The 25156-nt window shown below is 41.5% G+C and overlaps 1 protein-coding gene across 1 annotated transcript in view; it reads right to left on the reverse strand.

Annotated features, from left to right (window-relative positions):
- Epac (Exchange protein directly activated by cAMP) overlaps positions 1 to 25156 on the reverse strand; it is a gene marked incomplete at its 5' end in the record, with an annotated part of 1038330 nt that overhangs the window by 376790 nt on the left and 636384 nt on the right. The window contains one exon of the mRNA XM_070086005.1: positions 20108 to 20336. Coding sequence (XP_069942106.1) covers positions 20108 to 20336 — 229 coding nt within the window. The remainder of the gene's footprint in view (positions 1 to 20107; positions 20337 to 25156) is intronic.

Genomic DNA, 25156 nt, shown 5'->3' on the forward strand with positions numbered 1-25156 from the left:
AATACTGCGCAGAATGGACAATGTGGACAAAGACAGGATGTTCCAGGGAGGGGACACAGAAACAAGAGGTCACAACTGGAAGCTGAAGACTCAGATGAGTCAAAGGTATGTTAGGAAGTATTCCTTCAGTCACAGAGTTGTCAGGCAGTGGAATAGCCTAGAAAGTGACGTAGTGGAGGCGGGAACCATACATAGTTTTAAGACGAGGTTTGATAAAGCTCATGAAGCAGTGAGAGAGAGGACCCAGTAGCAACCAGTGGAGAGGCGGGGCCAGGAGCTAAGACTCGACCCCTGCAACCACAAATAGGTGAGTATAAATAGATGAGTACACACACACACACACACACACACACACACACACACACACACACACACACACATACGCACGCACACACATACGCACACACATACACACACACGCACAAACACACACACAGTCACTCTCAAATACACATCACAAATGACCACACAAAATGGGTTGCCAGAGAACAAGGCGGAAAACCAAGGGACTGGTGGATGGGTCTGGGAAGGAAGATTGGGTAGCAGAGCTCGTGAAAAGGGAAAAAGAGTGAATAGTGAAGCTAGATTGCTTAACAAGAAAGTAGAGGAGAGAATAGCTGCAAAAAGCAGGAAATGGGAGATACAAGCCATAGCAGCAAAAGTTAAAATACAGAGCTTAGAAGAGGAACTGAAAATTCTGAAACAGTCTAAAGAACCAATAGCAGTATGGCCATGACATCAGATACTTTACATCAGTCACAAATGAGGGGGCTATAGGAAACAAAGGAGTTTGACTTTATGCAGAGGCCCTATCAGACCGCCATGGAGCCTGGAAAAAGACGAGGTGCACACAAGGAACAAACAAGGAGACTGAAGAAAACGAAAGAGCTAAGCTATACGCAGAGGCTCTAACAGACCAGAGCGGTACCCAGGAAAAGCTGAGAAGGAAAAGTGACAGGCCATTGGGCAAAGGGACAACAGATAGAGAAAAGATTGAAGAAAGGAATGCTGCAATTGAGGCAATTAAATCGAATCAGGGGATACAGTGGAAAATGCAGTGGGAGAATGAAAGGAAGAGGTCAGTCTATGGGCTCCAGGAAGTTGAAAGGAAAACTTACGAAGCAAGAAGACAAGGGGAGAAAAAATTATTAAAAGTATCATGAAAGCAATAGCAGAGGAAGACATGTACCAGTTGACAAATTTTCTGAGAATAGGGGAGGTTTGCAAAAGGCAGAAACTGGCCAGTTAGGGATTTTCAGGCAGAATAAGCATGAAACAGGATCCTGCAGGAGAAAACACAACTAATGGACAAATCGGGGTATGGGACAGTGTGCCTCGACTGCGATAGAACATGAGAAGTAAGGCAGAAACTGAAAGACGGTACAAATATGCAAGGAGGAAAGAGAGGTAAAGAGAGAGATGGGCAGGAGAACCCTGACTCAGGAGGAAGAGCAAATACAACCTTCCTCAGAACCACCAACAGAAGGCCCCTCAACCCTGACAAACCCAATGCAACCAAACAATCTAACCCAAATCCCACACCCCATACCCACTGCCTCCACCCCACTCATAACAAATTCCATCTACAGCAACCCCCATAGTTCCTCTCCAGGTTTCCCACTTCTCCAACCCCAATGTACTCCCCAGACCACAGTTTTAGAAAAGAAGTTGAAGGGACCGACGAGAATAATTATTTTTTGGTCCTCTTTCAATGGATTTTTTTTACTGTGAATTAAGCAGCATTTGAAACCTAGACATTGTGTTTTTAGTGACTTTTTTTCCTTACAGTTAGAAAAAAATATTGCCCTATTTTATAGGGGTTAAACCTAACTGTCCACACCAAAACTGGTAAGACTTACAATGTTCTAGTCGACATCAAATGAAAGATAACGAGTTAGGTAATCTAATTACATGGACGTTTGAGCGAAATATCAATAGATTGCATTATATAAAATGTTGAGATATGTGTTTTTTATTTAAGGACTTTTTTGGGAGAAAAAATCAATAAAAACAAAATGGTACAACATATTGCAAAACATCTATGTAATTCAATAGAACCATCATTTCTCAATAACGTGCGAAAAAATCATGATGTTCCTATAAATACTCTTCGCATGAGAGGGAAAGTAATGTCTAACGTATTCCTGAGTTATACTTGTGTTTTCTGTAAAACTCGACATAATTTTTCAATTTCAATTCTTTTATCACTCCAAAAACGTTCGGCAGTCCCTGAAGGTGTGGTATACAAACACAGACAGAATAATAAATAAATGTGAGAAGTGGCATGAAAGAATCGAGGAAACATCCACAGACATCACAGCACTCAAGAAGTGAAACTCACTGGGATGATACCAAACGTAATCTTTCCACTCGGATATCAGATCCTGAGGAAAGATAGAGTGAGCAGAGGGGAATGAGGAGTTGCACTGCTCATTAAAATCTGGTGGGAATTTGAAAAGGAACAATTCAGTCTGGAAGGGCCTTAAGGTGGTAATTGCTGTGATGTACAACCCGCCACTGAACTGCAGGAGACCAAGAGTAGAATATGAAGAGAGCAACAGGGCAATGGTGGACACACTGGCTGAGGTGGCCAGAAGAACTCACATGGGTAGAGCAGAGTTGCTAGTTATCGGTGATTTTAATCACAAGGAGACTGACTGGGAAAACCTGGAGCCACATGGGGGTCTCGAAACATGGAGAGCCAAGATGATGGATGTGGTACTGGAATATATCATGCATCAACATATTAGGGACACTACCGGAGAGAGAGGAAATGATGAACCAGCAAGACTGGACCTCGTATTCACCGTGAATAGTTCGGACATCGAGGGCATCACATACAAGTGGAGAGGGTAGCACGAGTAGGATGGGCCAGTAACAACAATCTTCAACACACCCACTGAAACTGAGAAACTACCTGAGGTATGGAAGACGTCAAAATTTTCTCAGTTTTTAAGAAAGGAGACAGACATTAAACTGTAGCCCAGTGTCATTGACTGTATAGTATGCAAAGCCATGAAGATTATAAGGAGTGAGTAGTAGAGCACCTAGAAAAAAACAAGCTTATATATGACAACCAGCACGGTTTCGGGGAAAGGAAATCCTGTGTCACAAACCTAAAGGAGTTTTATGACAAGGTAACAGAAGTAGGACATGAGAAAGGTGGATAGATAGCATTTTCTTGGACTACAAGGCCTTCGACACAGTTCCTCACAAGAGATTAGCGCAAAAGCTAAAGGACCAGGCATGCATAATAGGAAAGGCAATGTAATGGATCAGACAATACCTGACAGGGAGGCAACAACGAGTGGGCGCCTGTGATGAGCGGGGCTCCACAGGGGTCAGTCCAAGGATCTGTGCTGTTTTTGGTATATGTGAATGACATGACAGAAGGGATAGACTCAGAAGTGTCCCTGTTTGTAGATGATGTGAAGCTAATGAGGTGAATTAAATCGGGTGAGGATGAGGCAGGTCTACAAAGGGACCTGGACAGGCTGCAAGCCTGGTCCAGTAACTGGCTCTTGGAGTTTAACCCCACCAAATGCAAAGTCATGAAGACTGGGGAAGGGATAAGAAGACCGTAAACAGAGTTTTGGCTAGGTGGCCAAAGACTGGAAGCTTCACTCAAGGAAAAGGACCTTGTGGTAAGTATAATACCGAGCGCATCTCCTGAGGCGCACATCACCAGATAACTGCTGCAGCATTTGGGCGTCTGGCAAACCTAAGAACAGCGTTCCGACACCTCAGTAAGGAGTCATTCAAGACTGTACATCGTGTACGTCAGTCCCATATTGGAGTATGTAGCACCAGTTTGAAACCCACACCTGCTCCAGCGCGTCAAGAAAGTAGAGAAAGTGCAAAGGTTAGCAGTAAGAGTTGTCCCAGAGATAAGATGAATGTTCTACGAAGAAAGGTTAAGAGAAATCGGCCTGACGACACTGGAGGACAGGAAGGATAGGGGAGACATGATAACGACATGTAAAATACTGCGAGGAATTGAAAAGGTGGAGAAATACAGGATGTTCCAGAGATGGGACACAGAAACAAGTTGTCACAATTGGAAGTTGAAGACTCAAATGAGTCAAAGGGATGTTAAGAAGTATTTCTTCAGTTATGGAGTTGTCAAGAAGTGGAATAGCCTGAAAAGTGACGTAGTGGAGGTAGGAACCATACATAGTTTTAAGACGAGGTTTGATAAAGCTCATGGAGCAGGGAGAGAGAGGACCTAGTAGCGACCAGTGAAGAGGCGGGGCCAGGAGCTATGACTCGACCCCTGCAACCACAATTAGGTGAGTACATACTTATCCTCCCACCCACATACGCTCTCTCATACACAAACACACACACACATATTCACATGCACACATATACATAATGAACCACACAAATACTCACACACACACACACATATGCACACCCACATAATGAACACACGCACACCCACACAATGAACGCAGACACACACACACGCACACACACACACGCGCACACACACACGCACACACGCACACGCACACACGCACACACACACACACACACACACACACACACACACACACACACACACAATGAACACAAATATTCTTGTTCCGGTGATTAAGCTAATAAATTTTAAGTGCACGTAGAGACAGTTGTCAGGAAATGTTTAATTCTCTTAAAGTATTCTCAGCGCCCCACCCAGCCTGAAGACTAGTCTGTGGTTGTCAGCGTCCCACCCCAGCCTGAAGACTAGTCTGTGGTTGTCAGCTTCCCACCCAGCCTGAAGACTAGTCTGTGGTTGTTGTCAGCGTCCCACCCAGCCTGAAGACTAGTCTGTGGTTGTAGTCAGCGTCCCACCCAGCCTGAAAACTAGTCTGTGGTTGTTGTCATCGTCCCACCCAGCCTGAAGACTAGCCTGTGGTTGTTGTCAGCGTCCCACCCAGCCTGAAGACTAGTCTGTGGTTGTTGTCAGCGTCCCACCCAGCCTGAAGACTAGTCTGTGGTTGTTGTCAGCGTCCCACCCAGCCTGAAGACTAGCCTGTGGTTGTTGTCAGCGCCCCACCCAGCCTGAAGACTAGTCTGTGGTTGTCAGCGTCCCACCCAGCCTGAAGACTAGCCCGTGGTTGTCAGCGCCCCACCCAGCCTGAAGACTAGTCTGTGGTTGTCAGCGTCCCACCCAGCCTGAAGACTAGTCTGTGGTTCTCAGCATCCCACCCAGCCTGAAGACTAGTCTGTGGTAGTTGTCAACACTCCAACCAGTCTGAAGACTAGTCAGTGGTAGTTGTCAACACCCCACCCAGCCTGAAGACTAGTCTTTGGTTGTCATCACCCCACCCAGCCTGAAGACTAGTCTGTGGTTGTTGCCAGCATTCCACCCAGCCTGAAGACTATTCTGTGGGTGTTGTCAGCGTCCCACCCAGCCTGAAGGCTAGTCTGTGGTTGTCAGCGTCCCAACCAGCCTGAAGACTAGTCTGTGGTAGCTGTCAACACCTCACCCAACCTGAAGACTAGTCTGTGGTTGTTCTCAGCGTCCCGCCCAGCCTGAAGACTGTGGTTGCTCTCTACACCCCACCCAGCCTGAAGACTAATCTGTGATTGTTCTGAGCGTCCCACCCAGCCTGAAGACTAATCTGTGATTGTTCTGAGCGTCCCACCCAGCCTGAAGACTAGTCTGTGGTAGTTGTCAACACCCCACCCAGCCTGAAGACTAGTCTGTGGTTGTTCTCAGCGTCCCGCCCAGCCTGAAGACTGTGGTTGCTCTCTACACCCCACCCAGCCTGAAGACTAATCTGTGATTGTTCTCAGCATCCCACCCAGCCTGAAGACTAATCTGTGATTGTTCTCAGCGTCCCACCCAGCCTGAAGACTAATCTGTGATTGTTCTCAGCGTCCCACCCAGCCTGAAGACTAATCAGTGATTGTTCTCATGTCTCACCCAGCCTGAAGACTAGTCTGTAGTTGTTGTCAGCACCCCAACCTAGCCTGAAGAGTAGTCTGTGGTTGTCAGCACCCCAACCAGCATGATGGCTAGTCTGTGGTTTTCTCAGCGTCCCACGCACCCTGAAGTTTAATCTGTCGTTGTTGTCAGCACGCCACCCAGCCTGAAGACTAGTCTGTGGTTGTTGTCAGCACCCCACCCAGCCTGAAGACTATTCTTGGGTTGTCAGCGTCCCACCAACCTGAAGACTAATCTGTGGTTGCTGTCGGCGCCCCGAGCAGACTGAAGACCAGTCTGTGGTTGTCAACGCCCCAACCAGCCTGAAGACTAGTCTGTGGTTGTCAGTGCCCCACCCAGCCTGAAGACTTGTCTTTGGTTATCTGCGCACCACCCAGCCTGAAGACTAGTCTGTGGTTGTCAGCGTCCCACTCAGCCTGAAGACTAGTCTGTGGTTGTCAGCGTCCCACGCAGCCTGAAGACTAGTCTCTGGTTGTTCTCAGCGTCCCACCCAGCGTGAATACTAGTCGGTGGCTGTTGTCAGCGCCGCACTCAGCATGGAGAATAGTCTGTGATTCTCAGGGCCCCACCCAGCCTGAAGACTAGCCTGTGGTTGTCAGCGTCCCACCCAGTCTGAAGACTTGTCTGTGGTTGTCAGGTCCACCCAGCCTGAAGACTAGTCTGTGGTTGTTGTCAGTGCCCCACCCAGCGTGGAGACTAGCCTGTGGTTCTCAGCGTCCCACCCAGCGTGAAGACTAGTCTGTGGTTGTCAACGCCCCACCCAGCCTGAGGACTAGTCTGTGGCTGTCAGCGTCGAACCCAGCCTGAAGACTAGTCTATGGCTGTTGTCAGCGTCCCACCCAGCCTGAAGACTAGTCTGTGGTTGTCAGTGCCCCACCCAGCGTGGAAGCTAGTCTGTGATTTTCAGCGTCCCACTCAGCCTGAAGACTAGTCTGTGGTTGTTCTCAGCATCCCACCCAGCCTGAAGACTAGTCTGTGGTTATTGTAACCTAGCTCCACTTAGGTATGAATTCCAATTCTTGTCTCCTTCCCTTGAACATAGTCGTCAGGGATCATTTTTAGTCTGTGTGTGTAGGTAGATTCCTCTGCTTCTGAGCTGCTGCTCTTGACTGTACTTACACTGGGGTTATATCTGCTGGACCCTTGAAGAACATGTGTGTGTTCACCATTGAATCTTTTTGAGTGTTTATTGTTGTTCCATCTGGATGTTCACCTTAGGATCATCTGAATGTTCACCACTGAATTATTTGATTATTCACATATTTATTATCCGTGTTCATCATCAATTTACGTGAGTGTTCAACACTCATCTATCAGAGTGTTCACCATTTTATTATCTGTAAATTCACGATTGTGTTATCTGTGTATTCACCATTTTTTAGTGTTCACCACTGAATTATCTAAGTGGTAGATATGATTAGATGTGTTTTTCCTCTTCAGGTAACTAGTTTACTGTGCTGCTAGTATGAATGTTGAATGTTGAGGAGGATGTTCAGATGGGCGGTGAAGTTACCATCTTATTTCTCAGATATTAGGAATTGCTGACCCATTGAGTACCTTGTCCTTGTTTATGGAGGAAGACATGAGCTAGCTACACACACACACACACAGAGAGAGAGAGAGAGAGAGAGAGAGAGAGAGAGAGAGAGAGAGAGAGAGAGAGAGAGAGAGAGAGAGAGAGAGAGAGAGAGAGAGAGAGAGAGAGAGGTAAAAACCTCAACCACTACTGAAAGTTGAATCTTTGTTTCTGAGCTGCCAGGATCTGAATGGTCTTTTGAGAATTGAGAGGGAAAAGGACACAAATGCAGTACAATGCTATCCTTTACTGACAACGTTTCGCCCACTGTACTTGATCAAGTCACAAACAGATCTGTTTGTGATTTGATAAAGCCAAATGTGTGGTCGAATCATTGGCAATTTGTGTCTTTTTTCCTCTTATTGGTATTTTATACCATTTCTCTTAAATTACTGAAGAGCGTGTATGCTCTTGTGATACCAGTCACAAAGTCTGTAGTGGTATTGTGACTGAAGGCGAATCAAAAGCCGCGGTAACCCAGGTCTTGCTTTATTCAGTCGATGCCATAATAAACAAACAATAGATCCCAGTAAAACGAAATTATATTTGATATCATACACAAGATAAAAGTTACTCTTCAATCCTATGTTATAGGATAACATTCACTGCTATCACTTTTCAATACCCAATAATGTTTGTAAGTTTGTTAGTAATGTTGTAAGTATTTAGTGTAGGTATATTTTGTATTCCCATTTATTACAGTGGTAATATATCATTATATCCTCAGGACTGTGCATCCCTTCCCACAACAGGATTGTGTCCCACCGCAGGACTGGTCATCCTACCACAGAACTGTATTCCTCCCTAGAACTAGACAACCCTTGGCTAGGACTGGGCATTACACCACAGAATTATGTCCCACCCGAGAAACTGGGTGTCCCGCCTCAGGACTGGACGTCATGGCCCCACAACTGAATGTCACATGTCAGGTCCGGACGTCCTACTCCAGGAGACGGAATCCCACTTCAGTACCGTTCGTCCCACCCCATGATCCAGGGCTCCATCCCAGGACTCAGGGTTCCATTCCACGACCCAGGGCTCCATCCCCCGACCCAGGGCTCCATCCCCCGACCCAGGGCTCCATCCGAGGACCCAGGGCTCCGTCCCAGGAGTAGGTGTCCCAGCCCAGGAGTGGACGAGGCACCGCGGGTTATTCAGCTATACACGCACACCACTGAGGGGTTCGCGCCTCTATAAATTTTCTCTGCTTCGTTACCCCTTTAAAGGAGTGTATTAAAGCTTTAGATAAGCTTTTCCTCCAAGAAAATGTGACTACACTTTCATTCAAAAGATCATACCTAGTTACTTACAAATTCCCAGGCGCTGTAAGGCCCCAACGAGTTTAGGGCTTCCACGAGAATATAACAAAAATAAATTTCAACAGAAAAATTACATGACATAAAAACAATATATGTACTCATCCAAACACACATAGACACACACACACACACACACACACACACACACACACACACACACACACACACACACACACACACACACACACAAAGGGGACAGAGAGGAAGCAAGGGACTGCATAGTAGGAAAACTTCAGACTGGTGGGTCCCAAGGTGGTGATTGCAGTGATGTACAACCCACCACAGAATAGCAGGAGGCCAAGACAAAAATATGATGAGAGAAACAGAACAATGGTTGATACATTAGCTGAGATGGCAAGAAGGGCCCATGTGGGCAGGACAAAGTTGCTAGTTGTGGGTAACTTCAGTCACAAGGAAATTGACTGGGAAAACCTGGAACCACATGTATATCAGAAATGTGGAGGGCTAAGATGATGGAGGTGGTACTGGAAAAACCTCATGCATCAACATGTTAGGGACACTACCAGAAAGAGAGAGGAGAGGATGAGCCAGCATGACTGGACCTCATATTTATAGGATGGGAGAAACCAACTTACAATAGAGAGAATTACACAGGCCTGAGGAACTTCCTGCTTGAGGTCCAGTGGAAAAAATCATTAAGTGAAACAAAATACATAAAAGCAAAATGCAAGGAGGTACAGAAGAGGGTCGTTCCCAAGGCCAACAGAAATAATGGGAAGACCAGAACGATCCCTTAGTTCACCCAAATGTGCAGAGAGGCCAAAATCTAAGTGCACTAGAGAATGGAAAAAATATAGAAACAAAGGACCAAGGAAAATAAGGAGATTAGTCGAAGAGCCAGAAACGAATATGCATAGATAAGGAGAGAGGTCCAGCGGCAAAACGAAAATGACAAAGGATCGAAAGCCAAGTCTGAACCAAATCTGTTGTACAGCCACATTAGGAGGAAAACAAGAGTTAAGGACAAGGTGATGACGCTGAAGAAGGGAGGAGAGGGAATTCACAGGAAACGACCGAGAGGTATGTGAAGAGCTCAACACGAGATTTAGGGAAGTATTTCCAGTGGGCATAAGCACATAAGAACATATGAAAGAAGGAACACTGAAGCAGGCCTACTGGCCCATGCGAGGCAGGTTCAATTCTACCACCAGCTTAAGCCAATGTCTTGACCTAGTCAGGTCAGTCACATTTACTTAAGGGAGGAGCACGGCATCTGACCTAGTAGCCCAAGTTAGTCAAGTCCAACTCAAACCCACCCACACCCACTCATGTATTCATTCAACCTATTTTTAAAACTATGCAACGTCTTAGCATCTATGACGGTACTTGAGAGTTTGTTCCACTCATCCACAACTCTATTACCAAACCAGTGCTTTCCAATATCCTTCCTGAATCTGAATTTTCCTAATTTAAAAACCACTGCTGCGAGTCCTGTCTATGCTAGATATTTTTAGCACGCTATTTACATCCCCTTTATTAATTCCTGTTTTCCATTAATACACCTCAGTCATATCCTCCCTAATTCTACGTCTTTCTAGAGAGTGCAGATTCAGGGCCGTCAGTCTATCCTCATAGGGAAGATTTCTAATACATGGGATCAACTTTGTCATCCTTTGTACGTTTTCCAGTGCATTTATATCCATTCTGTAATAATACAGTGACCAAAACTGCACAGCATAATCTAAATGAGGCCTGACTAAAGATATATAGAGTTGAACAACCTGAGGATTTCTATTATTTATACTTCTTGCTATGAAGCCAAGGATTCTGTAAGCTTTATTACAAACACTTAGGTCCAACATTTAGAACATCCAACCACTGCATCAATCCTCATTAGAATTAATTGGACGGCCTATTTTGGTGTCAGCAGCAAATTTGCTTATGTCGCTATTTATTCATGTCGCTATTTATGTCGTTTATGTAAATTGTTAACAACAACGGACCCAACACTGACCCATGTGGAACACCGCTTGTGACGTGCCGCCATTCTGATTTCTCCCCATTTATGCAGACTCTCTGCTGCTTATTTGTCAAGCATGCCTCTACCCAGGAAAAAATTTCTCCTCCTATTCTGTGTGGCTTAAGTTTTCTCAACAGCCTATGATGTGGAACTCTGTTGAAAGCCTTACTGAAGTCCATATACACAATATCATATTCAATACTCTGGGAAACCAGAATGGTTGGGTACACAAACAAGTGCTGGACACAAGAGACACCAATGAGGAGGAGGCAAAGAGGCTGCTAAATGAACTAGATACCTCAAAGGCGTTGGGACCGGACATCTCTCCGTGGGTCCCGAGGGAGTGAGCAGAGGCGCTTTGCGTGCCAGTAACAATAATCTTTAATACATACCATACCACGGGCGGGTTCTATCCCCGCCCGTGGTATGGTTTGTTTGCAATCGTGTCCTTACGATTTCGTGAGTCATCTTCAATACATCTATCGAAATAAGGCGGCTACCTAAGGTGTGGAAGACAGCGAATGTAGTCTCATTTTATAAGAGACAGACACGAGGCATTAAACTACAGACCAACGTCACTGTCATGCATAGTATACAAAGTCGTGGAAAGGATTATTAGGAGAAGAGTGGTGGAGCACCTAGAAAGGAATGAGAATATATATCACAACCAGCACGATTTCATGGACGGGAAATCCTGTGTCACAAACCTACTGGAGTTTTACGACAAAGTAAAGGAAGACGAGAGAGAGAGAGAGAGATGGCATTTTCTTGGACTGCAAGGCTTTCGACATAGTTCCACATTACAGATTAGTGCACAAGCTGGAGGACCAGGCAACTATAACAGGAAAGGCACTTCAATGGATCAGAGAATACCTGACAGGAAGGCGAGGTGTCACAGTGGGCGTCTGTAATGAGTGGAGTTCCACGCGGTTCAGTCCTAGGACATGTGCTGTTTCTGGTGTATGTGAATGACATGACAGAAGGGATAGACTCAGGAGTTTTCTTTTGCAGACGATGTGAAGCTAATGAGGAGAATTCAATCTGATGAGGATCAGGCAGGACTACAAAGGGAGATGGACAGGCTGCAAGTCTTTTCCAGCAACTGACTCCTGGAGTTTAACCGGGGGCGTTGACCCCCGGAAATGTCTCCAGGTAAATTCCAGGTAAACTCCAGTGGCACTATCCTGAAGAACTTTGTAGTGACACTATCCTGTAGAACCTTGTAGTGACACTATCCTGAAGAACCTTGTAGTGGCACTATCCTGAAGAACCTTGTAGTGGCACTATCCTGAAGAACCTTGTAGTGACACTATCCTGAAGTACCTTGTAGTGACACTATCCTGAAGAACCTTGTAGTGACACTACCCTGAAGAACCTTGTAGTGGCACTATCCTGAAGAACCTTGTAGTGGCACTATCCTGAAGAACCTTGTAGTGGCACTATCCTGAAGAACCTTGTAGTGACACTACCCTGAAGAACCTTGTGGTGACAGTATCCTGAAGAACCCTGTCTTCAAGCAGGCACTGGATAAGCACCTAAGTCGGTACTTGACCAGCCGGGCTGTGGCTCGTACGTTGGATTGCGTGCAGCCAGCAGTAACAGCCTGGTTGATCAGGCTCTGATCCACCATGAGGCCTGGTCACAGACCAGGCCGCGGGGGCGTTGACCCCCGGAACTCTCTCCAGGTAAACTCACCAAGAACAAAGTCATGAAGACTGGGGAAGGGCAATAAGACCGCAGACAGAGTACAAGGGGGCCAAATATTGCAAACCTCATTCAAGGAAAAGGCTCTTGGGGTGAATATAATACCGAGCACCTCTCCTGAGGCACATATCAATCAAATAACTGCTGCAGCTATATAGGCGCCTGGCAAACCAAAGAATAGCGTTCCAACACCCCATTAAGGAATCGTTCAAGACTCTGAATACCGTGTACGTCAGTCCTATATTGGATTATGTAACACCAGTCTGGAACCAACACCTGGTCAAGCACATCAAGAAATTAGAGAAAGTGCAAAGGTTTGCAACAAGACTAGCCCCGGAACTAAAGATAAAGTCCTACGAAGAAAGGTTAGGGGAAATCGACCTGACAACACTGGAGGACAGGAGGGGTAAGGGGGACATGATAACGACATATATAATACTGAGATGAATTGACAAGGTGAACAGGGACAGGGTGTTTTAAAGATGGGACACAGCAGCAAGGGGACACAATTGGAAGTTGAAAACTCAGATGAGTCACAGAAATGTTAGGAAGTATTTCTGCATTCATAGAGTTGTTAGGAAGTGGAATAGTCTGGAGAGTGATGCAGTGGAGGCAGCAGCCATACATGGCTTTAAGAAGAGGTATGACAAAGCTCATGGAGCAGGGAGAGAGTGGACCTAATAGCGACCAGTGAAGAGGCAGGGCCAGGACCTATGACTCAGCTCCTGCAACCGCAATTAGGCGACTACACACACACACACACACACACACACACAATGTACACGAAGACACATTACAACACATTTGAACAAATTTCCTAGTGTTCTCTTTGATAAATATATTTCGAAAAGATATTTGTATGTAAGAAAAATGCAATCCTTTTATTTATGTGGTATTTTCTAAAATTAACGCGTCATGAACTTTTCCTAAACTTCAAAAAAGAAAAAAAAACTGGTAAACTGACGCTTAGGTGGCAGACACATTAATAAATATGACTCACGAAATCGTAATGACACGATTGCAAACAAACCATACCACGGGCGGGTTCAAATCCCGCCCGTGGTATGGTTTACATTAATAAATATCTCTATGCAGAACATTATTTTAGGTAAACGCCTAATCTAACAGTATACAGGGTGGCCACAAAAACACTCCCTGATTTCAAACAGGTATAACATGTAACTTTATTGGAATAATCTTTCATTCAATTTCATGTGGGATAGGGTAACATTTAAAGGCACTCAATGTGCGCCCCTCTGCTTGCTCGGCAAACATCGATGCGATAGTCCAGTTCGATCCAGACGCTCTGCAGCATATCTAGTGTTATCATGAGAACTGCTTCAGTGATCGAAATTTTCAGCTCCTCCTGGGTTACAGGTAGTGGTGGTACGTAAACTGTGCTCTTCACGTGCCCCCAAAGAAAGAAGTCACAAACAGTTCCGGTGACCTCGCAGGGAACACACTCACGCACGCTTGCTGAAAGTCCAAGCCCCTCGCACACAAAACATCGTTTACCCCCTCCCTCCAAACTTTCCTAGGACGACCCCTACCCCGCCTTCCTTCCACTATAACTTTATATGCTCTCCAAGTCATTCTTTTTTCTTCCATCCCCTCTAAATGACCAAACCACCTCAACAACCCCTCTTCAGCTCTTTGACTAATACTTTTAGTAACTCCACAACTCCTAATTTCCACACTATGAATTCTCTGCATATTAATTCTCTGCATTGCCCTTAGACACGACATCTTCACTGCCTCTACTTTCCTCCATGCTGCACACGCATATATGTGTGCTGGTACCACTATATCTCCGTACTTTCCTTTCTTTGCCTCCATGGATAACTTTTTTTATTTCCACAGATGCCTCAAAGCATCAATCACCTTTTTCTTCATCAGTTCTATGATTAACTTCATCCTTCATAAACCCATCTGCTGACAAGTCAACTCTCAAATATCTGAACGCATTCACTTCTTCCATACTTCCTCCCTCCAACTTGATGTCCAGTTTGTTTTTTTTTACTTAAATCGTTTGATACCATATTATATATATATATATATATATATATATATATATATATATATATATATATATATATATATATATATATATATATATATATATATATATATATGCAATAAGATCACAGTAAACAGGTGATTTCAGAATATGCAAAACAACCACTCTGAAAGAATAGAGAAATTTCAAGCGCTTTCGTGACTACTCACATTATCAAGGAACTATGAAAGTAAAGCATCCAAGGAAGGTATATAAGAGGGTCTGGCCAATACCTCACTATCAGATCTCACAACGGTTAAACACCTGACGCGCGCCGGCCCAACTGGACAGGTCCTTTGCACAACCACCAACAAACTATTCTACCCAAGAAAATTTTTAAAATTATTATTTGTCCAGTGTATTATTAAATTCTTCCCAAATTCTATTAATTATAAATGGATCTAATTTATATAAACCAAAGGAAATATTCATATTATTGTCAAAACTGCTTTTTATGAAACAAGATTCAATTATATTCCTGTCGACCATGGACTTGCTTGATACTACTTTCTCAACTTTTTGAAAATCAATTGGATGGTTAAAATCTCTTACATGAATAAATAGAGCATTGGAATCTTGTCCATTTCTAATGCTATATTTATGTTGTTTTAATCTTAGTTCGAGATTTTTACCAGTTTGACCGTAATGAACGTTATCGCAAATTTTACAAGGAATCTTATAGACACATCCATTAGCATTTTGGGGGGAATTCTTTATCAAAAGTTTTTTTACTGTATCAAGATTTTTTAATACAACTTTAATATTAAAAGTCTTAAGAAGAGAAGGCATATTAACCAAGTTTTCATGGTAAGGGAGAACCAACATATTTTTAGTTGAATAAGGCTGGTTGTACCTTTTTGGATTGTAAAAAGTATTTCTAGCAACTTTAAAAGATTTATCAATTACATTTCTTGGGTATTTTAAATCATTACCTATTTCATAAATTTTGGATATTTCCTCATCTATGAACTCAGGACTACAAATTCGTAAAGCTCTCAAAAACATTGATGAGAAAACAGACAGTTTGACTCTATCTTGATGCGAAGAATAATAATGGACATAGGAACAGTTATTTGTAGGTTTTCTGTAAATTTTAAATTTGAATTCATTACCATTAATAATTAAAACATCTAGAAAAGGTAATGAGTTATTTTCTTCAAACTCAACAGTAAAGTTTATGGAATGGGCTAAGCTATTTAATTTTCCAAGGAAATGGTGAATATCTACATTTTTGGGCATAAGACACAAAATATCATCAACATATCTGAACCATTTAACTCTACTAGGGAGGATTGTGTTAAGCAATCTTGTTTCAAAAAATTCCATGTATAGGTTACTAAGAACAGGTGAAAGAGGATTTCCCATTGCCATACCAAACTTCTGAGTGTAAAACTTATCATAAAATACAAATTTTGCATCAACAATGCAAAGTTTAATAAGTTTAATGATAGTAGGAACTGGCAATGGTAAATCATAGTTAACGAGTTCTTCAGATAAGAAACTTAATAAATCATCAACAGGAACTTTCGTAAACAAGGAAGTAACATCAAAACTAACCATGTTAAAATCATTTAAGTCTGTCAAGGAGCTTAATTTATCAACTAAGTCTATGTTGTTTTTAACATTAAAGTTAGAAATTTTGCCAACAATAGGGCTCAAAATATCAACAAGCCATTTGGATAATTTATATGAAACTGACCCTATGGAGCTAATAATTGGTCTGACTGGATTCCCTGGTTTGTGTGTTTTTATTAATCCATACATGTAAGGTAAAGATGGATTAGTGGAAGTAAATTGTTTGACTAGTTCATCTTTGCCTTTCAGTAGAAGTTTTATTGTTTTATTGAAATTGCTGTTAACGGTTTCTAGGGGATTTTTCCTAAGTTTCAGTATCATCTAAGAGATTATTCATTTTTTCTTGGTAATCATTTTCTTTCATAATTACTATTGCATTTATTTTGTCTTGAAAGCTTATGATACACTTAATAACAAAAATTTGCGCCTTACTAAAGTAGACAAAATAAATGCAATAATAATTATGAAAGAAAATGATTACCAAGAAAAAATGAATAATCTCTTAGATGATACTGAAACATATTCGAAACTTAGGAAAAATCCCCTAGAAACCGTTAACAGCAATTTCAATAAAACAATAAAACTTCTACTGAAAGGCAAAGATGAATTAGTCAAACAATTTACTTCCACTAATCCATCTTTGCCTTACATGTATGGACTAATAAAAACACACAAACCAGGGAATCCAGTCAGACCAATTATTAGCTCCATAGGGTCAGTTTCATATAAATTATCCAAATGGCTTCTTGATATTTTGAGCCCAATTGTTGGCAAAATTTCTAACTTTAATGTTAAAAACAACATAGACGTAGTTGATAAATTAAGCTCCTTGACAGACTTAAATGATTTTAACATGGTAAGCTTTGATGTTACTTCCTTGTTTACGAAAGTTCCTGTTGATGATTTATTAAGTTTCTTATCTGAAGAAATCGTTAACTATGATTTACCATTGCCAGTTCCTACTATCATTAAACTTATTAAACTTTGCATTGTTGATGCAAAATTTGTATTTAATGATAAGTTTTACACTCAGAAGTTTGGTATGGCAATGGGAAATCCTCTTTCACCTGTTCTTAGTAACCTATACATGGAATTTTTTGAAACAAGATTGCTTAACACAATCCTCCCTAATAGAGCTAAATGGTTCAGATATGTTGATGATATTTTGTGTCTTATGCCCAAAAATGTAGATATACACCATTTCCTTGGAAAATTAAATAGCTTAGCCCATTCCATAAACTTTACTGTTGAGTTTGAAGAAAATAACTCATTACCTTTTCTAGATGTTTTAATTATTAAGGGTAATAATGAATTCAAATTTAAAATTTACAGAAAACCTACAAATAACTGTTCCTATGTCCACTATTATTCTTCGCATCAAGATCGAGTTAAACTGTCTGTTTTCTCATCAATGATTTTGAGAACTTTACGAATTTGTAGTCCTGAGTTCATAGATGAGGAAATATCCAAAATTTATGAAATAGGTAATGATTTAAAATTCCAAAGAAATGTAATTGATAAATCTTTTAAAATTGCTAGAAATACTTTTTACAATCCAAAAAGGGACAACCAGCCTTATTCAACTAAAAATATGTTGGTTCTCCCTTACCATGAAAACTTGGTTGCCTTCTCTTCTTAAGACTTTTAATATTAAAGTTGTATTAAAAAATCTTGATACAGTAAAAAAACTTTTGATAAAGAATTCCCCCCAAAATGCTGATGGATGTGTCTATAAGATTCCTTGTAAAATTTGCGATAAAGTTTATTACTGTTAAACTGGTAAAAATCTCGAACTAAGATTAAAACAACATAAATATAGCATTAGAACTGGACAAGATTCCAATGCTCTATTTATTCATGTAAGAGATTTTAACCATCCAATTGATTTTCAAAAAGTTGAGAAAGTAGTATCAAGCAAGTCCATGGTCGACAGGAATATAATTGAATCTTGTTTCATAAAAAGCAGTTTTGACAATAATATGAATATTTCCTTTGGTTTATATAAATTAGATCCATTTATAATTAATAGAATTTGGGAAGAATTTAATAATACACTGGACAAATAATAATTTTAAAAATTTTCTTGGGTAGAATAGTTTGTTGGTGGTTGTGCAAAGGACCTGTCCAGTTGGGCCGGCGCGCGTCGGGTGTTTAACCGTTGTGGGATATGATAGTGAGGTGTTGGCCAGACCCCCTTATATACCTTCCTTGGATGCTTTACTTTCATAGTTCCTTGATAATGTGAGTGGTCACGAAAGCGCTTGGAATTTCTCTATTCTTTCAGAGTGGTTGTTTTGCATATATATATATATATATATATATATATATATATATATATATATATATATATATATATATATATATATATATATGTATGTATATATGTCGTGCCGAATATGTAAAACTGGTCAATTAGCAAGAACTCATTTAAAATTAAGTCCGTTCTAAAATTTTCTCTTATACGTTTAAAGATATATTTTTTTCATTAATGTTAATGTAAAAATTTTTAATTTTGCACCAAAAGAATCTTAGAAAACTTACCTAACCTTATAATAACAAGAACAATTTATTTTAGCCTAACCCAACTAAATATATTTTAGATTTAATATATTTTAGATTGGTTTACAGTAATTTAATACTAAACAAACACAGTGAAATATATTTTTTTCGTTAGGTTCAGAATGATTTGGGCGAAATTACTGCATACACAAATTTTCACTTGCCCTATATGGCAAGATGAGCGTTGCTATTTAAGCCAAGATAGCAAGTTCTGCCTATTCGGCACGATATATATATATATATATATATATATATATATATATATATATATATATATATATATATATATATATATATATATATATATATATATGTGTGTGTGTGTGTGTGTGTGTGTGTGTGTGTGTAAAGAGAAGCCTCGAATCAGCCCGTTGCCCAGCCCAACGGGAACCCCAAGTGCAGAAGTCAGATGGAAGTCAAAAACGTCCTGATGGAGACACTATGCAACCCTGGAGGGATAGAAAGCAGATTACCTGGGACTACACCTGTGCCGCCACATTGACAGACACCTACTTCCCATACTCAGTAGCTGAAGGGGGTGGAGCTGCCAGCCACAGGGAGACCCAGAAGACCCGCAACTATGAAGACCTTCCCCCTTGCTATATCTTCATCCCGACAGGGTCGGAGACCCTTGAAGCATGGAGCAGGTGTGCTCTGAAGTTCTTCAAAGAGCTGGGTGAAAAACTCATCATAGAAACCAAAGACCACAGGGCAGCCAGCTTTCTTTTTCAAAGACTCAGTGTCGCGATCCAGAGGGGAAATTCCTGCAGCATTCTGGGCATGCAGCCCACCGCCAGGGAGCTGGATGAAGTATTCGAGATGTAGCTTTGAGTTTTTATATATGTTGTTTTTGCTCCCTATTGTACTTTCGTCAATGTATTTCGTCTTTAAATAAAATATACATTAAATATAGGGGGTGGTAGGAAAAAACTTTCAAACAGCTTCAGAGAGAACCTTGAGTTTTCCCTGAAGCAAAATTATTCTTTTCTCTGAGGATGAGGGTCCCCAGGACAGTTCCAGTGGTGGTACCTCCATATATATATACACACACACACACACAAACACTGATCTCTGGCTGAAGAAGACTCGAACCTACGAACCTTGGAACAAGGTACGCAGAGCTTTACCAATCTACCCACACTGGACCAATACCTTGGCGTCCAGCTTGCGCTAGACTTTGATCCAAGGCAGCCAGTTTTCAGGGAGAAGGCTTACAGCTTTTCATCTCATCCCCTGCATGCATCAGCCTTACTAGAGACATTAACAATGCAAGGAATTCGCAAGAGCAGGCGAAATATACACAAACACTGATCTCTGGCTGAAGGAGACTCGAACCTACGAACCATCATTTTTAGCATCGGGTAAGAGTCTATGCATTTAATGAGATATAAACCAGTCTTACCGTGATAGATAGCACCTTCCTCAAGCAGCGACTGCCACATGCCCGCTGCCTGCGACCTGGAGTGCACGGTAGAGGACAGGGATAGGAGCCACTCCGTTAGCTCGGTACCCACACCGCACCTGGGCTGGGAACAGCCACGGTGTCGTCGATCACGCAGGAGGTGCGGGGCTCGTGACAACAGCATCGTCCGCAGCACCCACGCCGCCTCGCATATACGTACGCTGGGAGCCTGCAGAAAAAATAAACACAGGTATCGCACTTGAGCAGTTGAGCCCCAAAAAGGAAAGTAATTGAAGGGTAAATTTCTTAATGTGAAGAGATAAATCCAAGGTGTGTCTTCAACGTCAGGAGTTATGGGGAGCCGTAGAAAGAGAGGTAAGTACTTCAGATTTAATTCCGTTGTGGGACGAAAAATAGAGGGACTCCTTATATATAATAAATCACGCTTAACTCATGAATACCACCTGAATGATAGAGAAATGCCTTTTGAATGCCACATTAAAGGGTATAAATCATTCCACATCAACAAGGTCAAGGAGGGTGGTGAGGAGGCGAATACGTCAGAGATAATTTCAATGGTTGCATTAGACAAGAATATAAAATTAGAAGCGACAGACACTGAATCTGGGTTTGATTTACAGGCTCCGAAACCTTGATAGCGAACATGGTAAACTTCTATGGGAAGAAATTCACAAATCATCTACATACAAAAAAGTTGTGTTAATGGGAGATTTTTAACTCTAGAGTCCAAACAAATTGATGGGAAATCTAGCGACTTTCTTGAAACAATCCAGGATTGTTTTTTACAATAATTTCTGACAGACCCGACTAGAAGAAATAGCCTGCTTGACTTGGCTCTCGCCAATAACGAATCTCTAATTAATAATCTCGAGGTTAATAATGAACTTGGGAAAGCGGTCACAAGTAACTCATTTTCAATATATCGTTGAATTATTTTAATAACTCCAATCATGCCAGTGTCTCTGACTTCAGCCTGGCCGATTTTATAAGACTGAGAAATTACCTAGGTGAAGTAAACTGGTGTGATCTACCTACCAGGAGTCTACCTGGATTATTATAACCAGAGAAAGCGCTAAACCGACAAGAACATAAGAAGAAAGAACACTGCAACAGGCCTACTGACCAATGCGGAGCGGGTTCATGTCCTCCCCCACGGTTTAGCCCTATGACCCACCCAGCCTGGTCACCTCCGCTCAAGGAAGAATCATGGCACCAGACCCAGCAGCACAAGCTAGTCAGGTCCAACTCACACCCATCCTCACCCACTCATATATTTATCTAACCTATTTTTAAAACTACAAAAAGTTTTAGCCTCAATAACTGTACTCGGGAGTTTGTTACACTCATCCACAACTCTATTACCAAACAAGTGCTTTCCTATATCCTTCTTGAATCTGAATTTTTCCAACTTGAAACCATTGCTGCGAGTCCTGTCTTGGCTGGAAATTTTCAGCACGCTGTTTAAGAACATAAGAATGAAGGAACAGTGCAACAGGCCTACTGACCCATGCGGAGCAGGTCCATCCCCCCCCCGGATTAGACCAATGACCCCCTCCCTCTGTACGTTTTCCAGAGCATTTATATCCATTCTGTAATACGGTGACCAGAACTGAGCAGCATAGTTTAAATGAGGCCTAACCAAGGATATATAGAGTTGAAGAACAAACTGAGGACTTCTATTATTTATACTTCTAGATATGAAGCCAAGAATTCTGTTAGCTTTATTGCAAATACTAATGCACTGTTGTCTTGGTTTTAGATTACTGCTAACCAGAACTACTAAATCCTTTTCGCAATCAGTAGTATTAAGATCTACATTATTAATTTATATGTGGCATGGTTATTTAACTGTCCAAAATTTAGAACTTTGCATTTGTCAATATTAAACTGCATCTGCCACTTCTCAGACCATTGCATCAGTCTATTCAAATCATCCTGGAGTGCTCTAGTGTCCTCATGAAAATGAATTGGACGGCCTATTTTGGTGTCAGCAAATTTACATCCCCCTTTATTTATTCCTGTTTTCCATTTATACACCTCGATCATATCCCCCTAATTCCACGCCTTTCGAGAGAGTGCAGATTCAGGGCCCTCAGTCTATCCTCATAAGGAAGATTTCTGATACATGGGATCATCTTTGTCATCCTCCTCTGTACGTTTACCAGAGCATTTATATCCATTCTGTAATACGGTGACCAGAACTGAGCAGCATAGTCTAAATGAGGCCTAACCAAGGATATATAGAGTTGCAGAACAACCTGAGGACTTCTGTTATTTATACTTCTAGATATGAAGCCAAGAATTCTGTTAGCTTTATTGCGAACACTAATGCACTGTTGTCTTGGTTTTAGATTACTGCTAACCAGAACTCCTAAATCCTTTTCGCAATCAGTCGTATTAAGATCTACATTATTTAGTTTATATGTGGCATGATTATTTTCCTGTCCAACATTTAGAACTTTGAATTTGTCTATATTAAACTGCATCTGCCACTTCTCCGACCACTGCATCAGTCTATTCAAATAATCCTGGAGTGCTCTAGTGCTCTCATTAGAATGAATTGGACGGTCAATTTTGGTGTCATCAACAAATTTGCTTGTGTCGCTATTTATTCCCTCATCTATGTCGTTTAAGTAAATTTTGAACAACAATGGGCCCAACACTGACCCCTGAGGAACACCACTTGTGATGTGCCCCCATTCTGATTTCTCCCCGTTTATGCAAACTCTCTGCTGCCTATTTGTCAACCATTCCTCTACCCAGGAAAAAATTTCACATCCTATTCCGTGTGCCTTAAGTTTCCTCAATAGCCTCTGATGTGGAACTCTATCGAAAGACTTACTGAGGTCCATATACACAATATCATATTCATTACCATGATCTACCTCCTCAAACACCTTAGTGAAAAAAGTTAGTAAATTCGTAAGACAGGAACGCCCCTTTGTAAAACCGCGTTGAGATTCATTAATCAGTCTGTGCCTATCAAGATGGCTACGAATTGCTTCAGCAATTATTGATTCCATAAATTTTCCCACTATGGAGGTAAGGCTCATTGGTCTATAGTTCGAAGCCAAGGACCTGTCACCTGCCTTGTAAATAGGTATTGCATTTGCCATTTTCCACTTATCATTCACTATGCCAGTTTGTAATGATATGTTAAAAAGATTAGCCAAAGGTATGCTAAGTTCCTCTTTACATTCCTTTAACACCCTTGCAAACAGTTCATCAGGGCCTGGGGATTTGTTAGGATTTAGTTTCTCTATTTGTCTGAGGACCATGACACTAGTTACCGCAATCGTACATAGTTTATTATCGTCCTGTTCTACATAATCTATTATTTCAGGAATATCGCTAGTATTTTCCTGGGTGAAAACTGAGAGGAAGTAGGTATTGAGAATTTCACACATATTCTTATCACTGTCATTGATCTGACCAGAGTTACTCTTAAGTGGGCCTATCTTGTCCCTAATCTTACTTCTGTATACCTGAAAGAACCCTTATTGGGTTAGTCTTTGAATCCCTTGCGGCCTTAGCCTCATAATCCCTTTTTGCTTTTCTCATTCCTTTATTTTTCTCTTTAATTGAATATATTGGTTTCTTATCTGCCCATGCCCTCTTTTGATACGCCTATATATGCCTCTCTTTTGACCAATGAGTTATTTTAATCTATTGTTCATCCATTTGAGATCATTTTTGTTAGATCTAATTTCCCTACTCGGAATAAAAGTTGTCTGGGCAGCTAGAATGCTCTGAAAAACGTCATATTGGCAACCAAGATCACCTACCTGACTCACAGTCAGGACATCCCAATTTAGCCCACCCAGGTAATTTTTCAGTCCCATGAAGTTGGCCAAGCGAAAATCTGAGACAGAGATTTGATTGCAGTTATCTGGGTAATTTCATGACTTATTGACACTAAGTGATTTGCGATCACTTTCCCAAAGCTCATCATTAACCTCAAGATTATTAATTAGTGACTCTTTGTTGGCAAGAACCAAGTCAAGCAGATTGTTTCCTCTAGTTGGTTCTGTCATAACCTGTTATAAAAAGCAATCCTGAACCGTATCAAGAAAATCACTAGACTCAAGATTTTCTGTCATATTGTTCCAATCAATTTGTCTAAAGTTAAAATCTCCCATTATCACAACATTTTCATATCTAGATGCCTTATGAATTTCGTCCCATAACAGCTTACTGCACTCCCTATCAAGGTATGGGGGCCTATAAATCACACCCAAAATTAATTTGTCACGACCCTCGAGAAACTGTAGCCAAACAAATTCTGTGTCTGATGTTTCTAATCTTATATGATGTCTAAGACAACAATTTAAATTTTCTCTGACGAACATCGCCACTCCTCCACCCTTCCTGTTGACCTATCATCAGTGTGGAAAAGTTTATAACCCTGTACGCTGCATTCAGAAGGCATTTCTCGATCTTTCAGGTTGAACAAGGTCTCTGTTATACCAATAATATCTATATTACATACACTTGCAAGTATTCTTAGCTCATCTATCTTATTTCTTAGACTCCTACTATTTGTATAGTAAACCTTAAGGGAGCTAGTCACTCGTTGCCCTCTACTATCTCTCTGTTTGTTAATCAGTTGATTTGCCATTACTAGCAACTTTATTTTGAATATTGTCTTTTAAACATATCCCTGGGGTATCCCGGTAACAGTGCTGTTTTTAACCCTAATACTGCAACCCGATTGTTTCCCACAAATACCCATTCCTCTATAATCTATCCGTTTAAATTCCTAGACAAGTCATCAGTTACCCTCTCAATCGAATTGGCTAATGCAATCACTGCATCCCCAGAGAGATGAACCCCATCCCTTGCATACATATCACGTTTGCCAAAGAATAGGTCCCAGTTATCAATGAATGGGATTGCAAGTTCCTTGCAATACCTGTCTAGCCAGCAATTTATGCCAATTGCCCTAGACATCCATTCATTGCCCACTCCCTTTCTAGGCAAGATGCTACATATGACCGGGATCCCTCCCTTAGACCTAACTACTTCTAT

Source organism: Cherax quadricarinatus, chromosome 17 (assembly GCF_038502225.1).
Source record: "Cherax quadricarinatus isolate ZL_2023a chromosome 17, ASM3850222v1, whole genome shotgun sequence".
In the NCBI taxonomy this organism is placed as follows: domain Eukaryota; kingdom Metazoa; phylum Arthropoda; class Malacostraca; order Decapoda; family Parastacidae; genus Cherax; species Cherax quadricarinatus.